This window comes from Octodon degus, unplaced genomic scaffold (assembly GCF_000260255.1).
Source record: "Octodon degus isolate 3935 unplaced genomic scaffold, OctDeg1.0 scaffold00382, whole genome shotgun sequence".
Lineage (NCBI taxonomy): Eukaryota > Metazoa > Chordata > Mammalia > Rodentia > Octodontidae > Octodon > Octodon degus.
The window spans coordinates 636,611-647,075 of record NW_004524958.1 but is presented as its reverse complement, the minus strand read 5'-3'; the positions used below and the strand labels follow the sequence as shown (position 1 = coordinate 647,075).

The 10,465-nt window shown below is 49.4% G+C and overlaps 2 protein-coding genes across 2 annotated transcripts in view; both read left to right on the top strand.

Moving 5' to 3' along the window:
* Positions 1–1,547, top strand: part of Peg3 (paternally expressed 3) — a 6,663-nt gene extending 5,116 nt beyond the window's left edge. Inside the window, exon 3 of the mRNA XM_023708526.1 lies at positions 1–1,547. This exon is cut by the window's left edge and continues 1 nt beyond it. Within this exon, the coding sequence (XP_023564294.1) occupies positions 1–323 (323 nt within the window). The 3' untranslated portion in view covers positions 324–1,547.
* Positions 1,548–10,018: 8,471 nt separating this feature from the next.
* The window catches only part of Zim2 (zinc finger imprinted 2), an 18,463-nt gene continuing 18,016 nt past the window's right edge, over positions 10,019–10,465 (top strand). The window contains 1 exon segment of the mRNA XM_012513253.1: positions 10,019–10,097. Coding sequence (XP_012368707.1) covers positions 10,019–10,097 — 79 coding nt within the window.

The following is a 10,465-nucleotide window of genomic DNA, read 5'->3' as shown; positions in this document are numbered from 1 at the left end:
GGGAGGCTGAGGCCCTGTGGCCTCCAGGGGAGGCTGATAAACTGGAATGGACAGGGATGGAAGATCCAGAACAAAGTGCTCCAGAGCCAGGAGGCAGCATGAAAGATCCAATAGGGGGCACCAACGAGCCCACAGCAGGGATAGAAGACTTCAAAGTAGAAGATGGTGGTGTGGATGGTATAGAGGTCCCGCTGGAAGGACAGGACTACAGCTGCCATGATTGCTCCGGAACCTTGGCCTCTAGTGCAGCCTTTGGTGGGCACCTGCACACCCATGCCACTATGGGCATCCTGGAACCAGAGAATGCCTTGGGCCAGTGCTAAGGCTTCCCGGAGCATGTGGGTGCCAGCAGGCTGGTGAGAAATACTCCAGGTGCGAGGTCTGTGGCCAGCTCTTCAGAGGCCTCCTGTCCCTCGCTAGACATCAGCTGACTCACAGTGACCAATGCAGAGGTGGGCAAGCCTTCGCCTAGAGCTGGCCTTCAGGAAAGCCCAGCGAGGTTTCTCCAACCTGGGAGAACACGGGTAAGAAATGCACTCGGCATGGGACCGCACATGCCCAGTGTGGAGACCCCTTCAGTCCTTGCTCCAGGCCACCGTGGCTGCAGGAGAGCTGTAGCATGCACGTCCCCTTGCTCTCTACGCGGAACAGGGGACCCTGTGAATATTCCAGCCCCCAGAGACCACCCAGTCCACTGTAAGCAGTGTTTCCTGCCACGTAGAGACAGGCAGGTCACAGCCGGGCAGACTTGGACTTAGCGATACGCGGTTCCTGTTTACTCGGCGGAGGTACCTCCCCTGGTACTCGGACTCTTTTTTCATTTTTGGAGGAGGAGAGAGCAACAAACTTATAAATCTTTGTGTCTTAGATCCTCAGAAAGGTTTATTGTGCATTATTTGAACCCCGTCAGTATCTTTTTTACTGGTGTTTTATTCCTTATTCTCAGTCTTGTGAAGCTGTAGATAGGAAAGATAACTTGTCTTTTATTCTTTGCTGTTTGAAAAGGCACATAATTTTAGCTTTCTCCTGCAGCCATTTTGTCTGTACCAAGGCCTCGGGACCTAATGCTTTTGTGTAATCCTTTATAATCTGTGGATTGGCTTTTGTGACCCAAATCAACCCATTGCCACATTGTCTATGCCTATGGTGGTTCTCAAGCAGAAATACCGCGCAGTCTGGGATATTTTGAAAGTTTCTTCTTTTAAGTAAGTCAGTGTGTGTTCACGTGTGAATTTGTAAAACCTGAAGCTTTTCCCTGTGTGTTCTATGCCTTTGCCTTTAAAGAATGGGTGCAGCCATCACTAGACCGGGGTTTTGCCTGTGGAGGTGGTTGAGCATCAGTAGAGACTGTCTTGCTGTAAATACGGAAGCCAGCTGGTAACCCTTCGTCACTTCCACCTGTGCTTCCCGCCTTAAGAGACGAGCCGCAGCGCGGCTCCCTGGGTGGCCAGGAGCTCCTGTTCTTAAATCTTTCCATTGCTAAACATAATGTACCTGTCACACTTTAACCCCATATCTCTTATATTAAAAAAAAAAAAAAATTCAGGGTCCGGGGAGATGGCTCAGTGGAGTAAGCGCTTCCCTGGCAAGCGCAAGGGCCTGAGTTCAATCCCCAGTTCCGCAAAAACAAAAAAACAAAAAACAACAACCAAAAAAGATTCAAAAAAACAAAAAGCTTTCTTTATAATCAACCCAAGCTTCACATGGACTCAGGTTCCCCAGCAGCCTTAATTTGTTTTGTTACCTATGTCCCCCCGTCAGCACCCCACCCCACATGAGGGGTCCTTTCGTGTCGTGCTGGTCAGATCTCCTCTTCCTCACGAGCTGCCCGTGGCTTGAGGTTTCCCGTGGCCTGTTCTGTGGACCACCTGTGCTCCTCCACTTCCTGTCCCTCGCAGAACAGCTACTCAGTACTAACAAGTTTTTGGTCTTGAGTTGGCTGGGGAAAAAAAAAAATTAAAAATCAACAATAAACCTTAAAGCAGATGTCTCCATAAAGCGAGCAGAAGGTAAAGGCAGATCCTTCAAGCACACAAGCTATCCGCCGGGCCAGGTGTGCCCGAAGCAGGGATTCCCGCTCCATCTCCAGACTAGCAGGCAAGGGAGGCTGACGGAAATGCCGCCGGAGGTGGGTACCGGAGGCAGGGAGCCCGGGGTGGCAGGACGAGCTGTGTGGGCTGTCGGGCGCGGGAAGAAGGCATCTGTTGGTGGTGTGGTGTTGAGGAAGCGCAGCCGCATACACCGCCCAAGGTGCGAGTGTGCGTTCGGGCCACCGAGAGGCAGTAACGTTTCCTCAGAAGGGAACTTGAGGGGCGAGTCCACGCTGATGAGTCAGGGAGGATTAGCTGGGCGGGCGAGACTGTTGCAGTGTGGCCACCAGACCTGCTCTGCTCGGAAAGCCCTTGCGGGAGAAGGGTGTCTTTCTATCTGCACCAGTGGAAACAGTTTAAATGCTGAACAATAGAGGAATGATTAGATAAGTATCCCTGGACTCGTATGCAACTGTTTAAAAATGATAATCACGAAGAATTGTCTAGCAGTGCGGAAATATATTTACAGAATATTAAGGGGATAAAGCAGGACAAAATTATATTTATACTACAACTATAGCTTTTAAAATGTACGCTTATAGTCAAAAGCTGTTGTGGCAAAAAAAAGCTGTTGTGTTGTGGGCTTATAGTTCAACTTTATTTTCTTAAATTTCTCAGATACTCATAGCACTGTTGTTACAAGTTAGTGCTCACAGCTCCATTGTGAACATAGTTTAAACTCATTTTCAAACACTTGGAAAATGGAGGGAAAATAATAAAAAATAATCCAGATCTTCACTGTCTGAAGATGTGGACTCTTCAGTATCTTGTTTAGTTTTGTGTCTGTGCACAGGTTTATAGTAATTATAACTGTGTCAACATGCGCATTGAAGCTAATATATTACTCTTGTGAAGTTATGCTTTCATCTTAATTTTTAAAAAATGTTCATTATAATAGTGTCCTGATAACAGTTTCTTCTGTATGTCTTCATTAAAAGCAAATATGTATCTAGAGGAACAATTAGAAAATGTAGTAAAACTAGAGAAGAAAAATTCACCCATATTCACAGCACCCCAAAATACTGGGAACGTTTTGATCTGTTTGCTTCGTCTTGTTTGAGTATACAAGCTTGTGATTATATCAGTGTTAAACATCAGTGCCTGACGTCTAAAATGAAAAGAAATAGAGAACATAATTAGAAGTCTTGGGGCCGGGGAGATGGCTCAGTGGAATAAGCACTTCCCTGGTAATCGCAAGGGCCTGAGTTCAATCCCCCATTCCACCAAAAGAAAAAAAAAGTCTTGTCATGGTGGGATTATAGTTAAATATTTTCTCACATTTCTTGGATATTACTTGGTGTTTTGGTAATAAATTTTATGTATTTTTTTCAGTACAAAAACAATCCATATACATAGAAAGCTTGGAAATTTAGTAAAGCAGAAGAAAATGTTTCACCCATACTTCCAACAGTTACTGTTAACATCTCGATCTGTGCACTGGCTCATTAGGGTGTTAGTGTCAAAGAGGAGACGCCTACAAGCAGGCCCAGGGCCGGGGCTCGAGCCCCAGGGCTGCTGTGCTGCTCCTGCCCCCAGGGCACGCTGAGATGGCAATTGAGACTGGGCATGTTGGTGTGCGCCTGTAATCCCAGCTCTTGGGAGGCTGTAGAACAGGTGGCTCACTATGAGTCTGATCTAGTAGTAAGACCCTGAACACCCTGTACTTTATAGTACAGTAGACCCTGTATTAAAATACAAAAAAAAAAAAAAAAAAAAGGAAAGAAATATGGAAAACCACTGAGAAACAGTTGTGTAGTCATCACGTGATTGTAGTTAAATACATTGTCTCTGTTTGGCTTTTATCTTAGTGCATTGGTAGCCCACCTTTATTCTATACATTTCCATTAGATACATGGCACGTGTTCATGATAGAAACTTTAAAGTTATCAGAATATAGAAGAGAAATTCACCCGTGTTTTCACTATCCAAAGACTGGTTAACAGCCTCTTTCTTTTTGCTTCTTGTTTTTATGAATAGGTTTTTGGTTTGTTAACATGGTTGTGTCCCTTTATCTGTAATTGTGTCAACAATAAAAATAAAATTAAAAGGAAGATATTTTTCAGTCTCTTTTTTGGGTCCATTTTAAGTGTTTTGAGTTATTGAACTCAAAACAAATATTTTTTGATTGAAGTTATAAGTCCAAAACCATACCTCCTTGGGCTTAAAACTGTGCTTAAGGGGCCAGGGAGATGTAGAATAAGCGCTCAATCCCCGGTTCCACCAAAAAAAAAAAAAAAAAAAAAAAAAAAAGATTATGAATATGGGGTTTTAAACATTTGCCTGACTGCATATGACATGACCCCGGCAGAGAGTTATTCTCAGTATTACACAATCTGCCACCATCTCTCTGTCAAAGTTGAGGACAGGGGGCCAGGGAGATGGCTCAGTAGAATAAGCGCTTGCCTGGCAAGCGCAAGGGCCTGAGTTCAATCCCTGGTTCTGAAAAAAAAAAAAAAAAGTTGAGGACAGTTATGCGATGCCCACCAAAGCCACAGAAGTGTTCCACGTGCAGGACCGAGGCGCCAGAATGTTCCTGACTCGGTCCTGACCACCATAAGCGAGTAGTTCAGATCACCGGCCTGAGGGCTGCATTTGCAGAGATACTCCTGAGCAATCTTCCTGAAGGAGTCGGGGTGCCGGTGAGGGAGCTCACTGAAGGGGACTTCCAGGGGAGGCTCAGGCTGGTCCAGAACTGGAACTGCTGGCCACATTGAACGAGCTCTTGCAGACCCTTTCCTGATGGCACTGGTGACACTGCCAAGCAGAAAAGCCTCCTGAGAGGATAGACTTGAGCCGGAGGAGAGCCTGACCCTGGCGTTATTTCTGCCTTTTTCTACACAGGAGTGTTTCCTCTTCTCTCACATGGCTATTAGTAGCTCTTAACACTTACCTGTGACATAATCTAGAGTTTCTCTCATCTAATAAAAATCTGTGGGGGCCGGGGAGATGGCTCAGTAGGATAAGCGCTTGACTGGCAAACACAAGGATCTGAGTTCAATCCCTGGTTCTGCCAAAAAAAAAAAAAAAAAAAATCTGTGACTACGGCAAAACAACCCCCCCCAAAACCCCAAAAACCAAGGATTCATAATTCCCTAAAATAAAAGTACTAATATTAGGGTTTGGAATGCCTGTGTGGAGTCTGTTCCTAACTTTCGCTGCAGCTAAGTGACATTTATCTTCAGGGGAATCATTTCGGTCCAATATTAACCCAACTTCCCCATCAGGAACATCCTGTCAGAATTAATAGATGGTAGTCACATTTTGGAAGGCAGTTTCTAGCGCACTTGTGCTTCCACAGTGACACTGCCCAGCTGAGCACTGCTGGGGACCACAGTATGGTGCAGCGCGCAGCTGCAGCTTCTGTGTCCCTGGTTTTATTGAACCCAGAGGAAGCGGCCTCTACTTCTTTCTGATCCCCTTACTTTGCATGATTGGATTTTGCTCTTCAGGTATAAAAGGCCTCAGAACTTAACATTTATTGACACGGGGAAAACCCGTTGAATTGTGATCATTTCTTGTGAGATGTGTTTTAGTCACAGCTTGGCTGGTCATTCTTTGAAAAGAGGCATCAGCATAGGTCCAGGTGAGGAAGTTGGTCTTCCTTTCTTGTTTTTAATCTGTATTGGTTTGGTACAGGGTCTCACTGCACAGCTTGGACTCAGGGATCCTACCATCTCGGCCTCCCCAGCGCTGGGATTACAGGTGTACACCAACACCCCTGGTTTCAGTGGCTGGCTCAGTGCGCCCAGGGGCAGGGCCAGCATGTCATGCGGTACCAGGGATCAAAACTGGGTTCTTGCGCTTGCCAGGCAGGCACTTCGATCGCTGAGCTATCTCCCTAGACTTCAGATTGGTTACCTGCAGTGTATGTTATAGAAGGTAGTGGAAGGGAATGAAGTAGGTAACAGGTGGCACCGCCTGACCAGCCCTTGCACATTTCAGGGATACATTCATGATCTCAATTAAAGAGGGAGTTAGCTCTCCTGCTATATTTATTTCATGAGATTTGACTTCTCCCTGGCGTAAACCGATTGGTACTCATGGGTTTCCAGTGTCCAGTCAAGATTAAAAAGAAATTAGGCCGGGGCTGGTGAGATGGCTCAGTGGTCTAAAGCACCTACTTATAACAAGCTTAGCAAAGTACAAGGGACCGCGGTTCAATCCCCCAGCACCACATGCCAGCCAGCCCCGCCCCCTGGTGGGCTGAGCTGGCCACACACACGAATAAATAAATAAATATTAAAAAAAAAAAAAAGAAAAAGAAATTAGGCCACCTGGGTGGTCATGTAGTTGAGGGCTGGGTGCAGTGATGAGCAGTCGGACCTGGGAGGAGGTAAGGCCACGTGGCCTGAGGGGAGCTGGGTTTCTGGTGTCTGATCCACTCCAGTGCCTTGTGGTATGAATGTCTGTCCTTCCCGTTCCTATGATGATGTGCGGAGGCAGTTTGCCCACGAAGAGAAAGGTTTACCTTGGCTTATGTTTCTAGAGGTTCCAGTGCCAGATCAAGCAGCCCCATCACTGCAGACCTGTGGCCAGGTTAGCACGTTGCAGCGGGAGCGTGTGGCGGCAGGCTGCCCAGCGCGCATCACGAGGCCAGGGCCCCGAGTCCCCCTCACAGGCTGGTGTGAGGGTGCCCAGCAGGCTGTGCTTCGCAGAGTTGCACGGCTTCCTAATAGTGACTCTGGGGCCTACTCCAAGCCATAGGGGTCATGGGTGGAAGGTGACCCTCCAAGCCATATGACACATGGGTAACACATCTGTTTGTCAAAGAAACAACTCTTCCAAGAGCCCCTGAACGTTAAATCCAAACAACTCCCAATTCTCAGGGGTGGAACATGGCAGGGGGAAGCAAAAGCAAGCAGGCAGGCCAGCTCCTCCCCTGGGAAGGCATGAATGAGAAAGAAGGCAAGGCCAGCACCGCACCCACTGGCCAGACCTGTGACCTCTGAGGTCACCACAGGGCAGAGTCGTGTCCTCAGGGAAGTAAGGGAGGCATCTAGATTCAGTTTCTGTCCCTGCTTGCCCGCTTCTTGTCAGCATCTGTGAGTTCACTGCATGCCTCTTGAACCACTGCTGTGCCATCTTAGCTAGCGGGTGCTTGTAGTGACAATGCCGCGTAAGACTGCGCTGGCACACCCCAGGTGCTTCTGCCACAGCCAGCATTGGCTGGCGCTCAGTCCTCAAGGTCGCTCCTCCACGGCCCACTCACATGCACTCAGAGGAACACTTTATAATTCTCTAGGGATTTCTTACACGCTTCCAAGGAACGTGTCCTGCTCCTTGGAAGAAAACTACCTGGAAACAATTCGATGAATTAATGAATAGCCCTGTGCCTAAGGACATACATGTGAAAATACTTAGGAGGGGAATGAAGGGAAGCCTGAAAATAACTATGAAATGTGCCCAGACAGTAAGGCAGACCAGCCAGAGGACAGATGGACGGAGAGCTGGGCTGAGACGCACAGGGCAGACCCCAGGCATCCATAGGGAAGCCAGGCCAGGGCGGTTCCCCAAGCAGCTCTAACATGCAGGGATGTGCTGTGAAGAAGCGTTCGTGGCTAAAAGCAAGCTTGCTTCTCCTTCCTCAGTCACCTAGCTTGCTCCCAGAGGCAGTGCTTTCTAGTGTCTTGTTCCAGCTCTAGAAAACTCTCCGTATACAACTGTGTCACCATTAACAGAACGCGTAAACATATTTATCGCTCACGTTCAGTATGTCCTGCACATCTAGACTCCTCGATAAATTCCTTCAGTTAAAAACTGCAGATGGCTCCCCAAGCCAGAAGGACATATTGTGTCTGGCTCATGAAGAGAGAACTGTGTGAACCAGAATCACCCTTGCACTCGTTTCTCCGGTTGGGGACCAACTAAAATAGCTTTAATATAGCAGTGTGAATGCTGGTGTGTTCACGCAGCTGCTGGTTGCATTAGATGTAGAGGAAAGTTTAGAAATCTGCCAAAGTGGGGGCTGGGGAGACAGCTTGGCGGTCTAAGTGCCTGCCTGGCAAACGAAAGGACGTGGGTTCGATACCTGGTACTGCATGCTGTGCTGGCCACCAAAATCAGAGGTGGTGGCCCACACCTGTAATCCCAGTGCTGGGGAGGCTGAGACAGCAGGATCACTATGACTCAGAGCTGTGTAGCAAGACCCTGTACTAAATAAATAAATCAATATTTTAAAAAAATTAAAAAAAACCTGCCATAGTGCCACATGTGAGTCTGCTTCACCTTGGTCATTGTGTTTCAGAGAGTTTATCCTGCCAGTGGATTGCGCATAAGCAAAGTCGCTGAAAGTCAAGGGTCTGCATTTGACTTTGGTTATAGAGCAAAGGGCTGGCGTGATGTTGTTTGGATCTTTTTTTCCTTTTTTTAAATTTTGTACCAGGGACTGAGCTCAGGACCTTGTACTTGCCAGGCAGGTGCCTGTTCTACTGAGCTACATCCCCAGCCCTAGCATCTGGATCCAAATGTCCCCCAAAGCTCACATAAAAGGGTTGTTCATCAGCCTGTGATACTGGTGAGAGGTAGTGGAATCTTTAGGGGGTAGGACAGAGTGCAAAGAAGGTAGGTCCTTGGGAATGCGTCCGGGGAAGGGGGCGCTGCGCCCTGGTGCCGGTGCCGGTGCCGGTGCCGGTGCCGGTGCCGGTGCCGGCTCCTCTTCCTGCTTCCTGGCCGCAGGGAGGGAGCATCTCTGAGCCAGCACACATGCCCCGCCCGATCTGCCTGGCCACAGACCCCAGCACAGGGGAGAACAGTGATCACAGCCTGAAGCCTCGGAAGCCAGCAGCAAGGTAAACTTTTCTCTCCTTATTTACTTGGGGCATTTTGTCACAATAGAACACAATGAGGGCTGGCCAGATAGCTCAGCAGAATAAAGTGCTGATTTAGGCAGGCGCGGAGAACGGGGTTCGATTCCCCATGGCATGGCTTGCAGTACCGGTCCCGCCCCCAGGGCACGCTGAGCCGGCTACTGAGGCTGGGCGTGTCGTGGCCTGTGCCTGTCTTCCCTGCGTTGGGAGGCTGAAAACAGGAGGATCACTGGGAGTCTGATCTGTGTAGTGAGACCCTGTACTAAATACATTAAAAGAGAACACAATGTACATCATATACAATTTCATATTTCTGTTATGCTATGCACACCTATGTTTACTATTTGATGATGATGATGATGATGATGATGATTATTACTCAGGATCAGATTCTTGCTATGTAGTTCAGGTTGGCCTTGAACTCACTATCCAGGCACGGACTCATGGGTGATCTCCTATTGGGAAAGGCAACTGGAGGTGAACTAGTCCGTGGTTTACACATGCCTAATCAAATCTCAAGGCTCTCCATGGGACCTGTGTGCAAAATTGTGGCGTCGGAGTGATCTGGGGATGGAGGCTGGGTCCGCTGCTGCCCGGTCATCCTCGTGATATTATTTTTTAAGTTTTATTTTACCTGTGTGTGCGCATGTGCAAGCAGGGCCTCACCGTGCAGCTCGTAGTGCTCCTCCTCTTTTCAGTCTCCCAAACTGTGGGATTAGAGGCATGAGCCCCCCACAGCTCAGTGCTCTTGGGGGTCCGGAAGGTCACTGCAAAGCACAATGGTTGCCTTTATGTGCGTATATGAGGGTAAATATTCGGTGGGTAGAGCACAACGGGGGAGGAATCGTTGTTATTGTCTACTGTTTATTTTCAAAATTCTCAAAGGACTCAGTTCTCCACCGATTGAACACACTCACTTGCGGGAGGAACTCCACAGACCCACTTCCGCCGCCCCCGCTTGCCTCAGGGGGCGTGATCGGGTGCTCTCAGGGGGCGTGGTCGGGTGCTCTCTCAGGGGGCGTGGTCGGTGCTCTCTCAGGGGGCGTGGCCGGGTGGTCTCAGGGGCGTGGCCGGGTGGTCTCGCGGCCGGCTCAGTGCGCAGGCGCAGGTGCTCCAGTGCGCATGCCCACCAGCGGGCCTCGTGGCCAGTTCGTGGCGGAGTCCCGTCAGAGGAGGGTGTCGAAGGCGTTGCGGGAGCGAAGTGAGTGACAGGAGCCAGAGGGCTCCGGATGGCCGGATGGGAATGCGAGGGCGTGAGGCCAGGGCAGGAGGCCAGTAGGGCGGAGGGCGGAGGGTGTGTGGTGGCACTGCAGGGATGGGCCACCGGAGGGTGGAGAGTGGCCATGCAGGGCCGGGCGGCCACTTGGGGGAGGGGTGACGGGAAGGAAGATGGAGGGACGGAGGGGCAACAAAGGGCGGGCTCTGACATCCTCGGTCAGCCTTGTTCTCCTCAGTCAGCCCTGTTCTCAGTCAGTCCCATCTCCCGCCGCAGCCGGCACCCCTCACCCTTCCCGCACCCCGTCAGCCCCGGTCTCAGTCAGTCACTCCTGTCCCCTCCGTCAGCCCCGC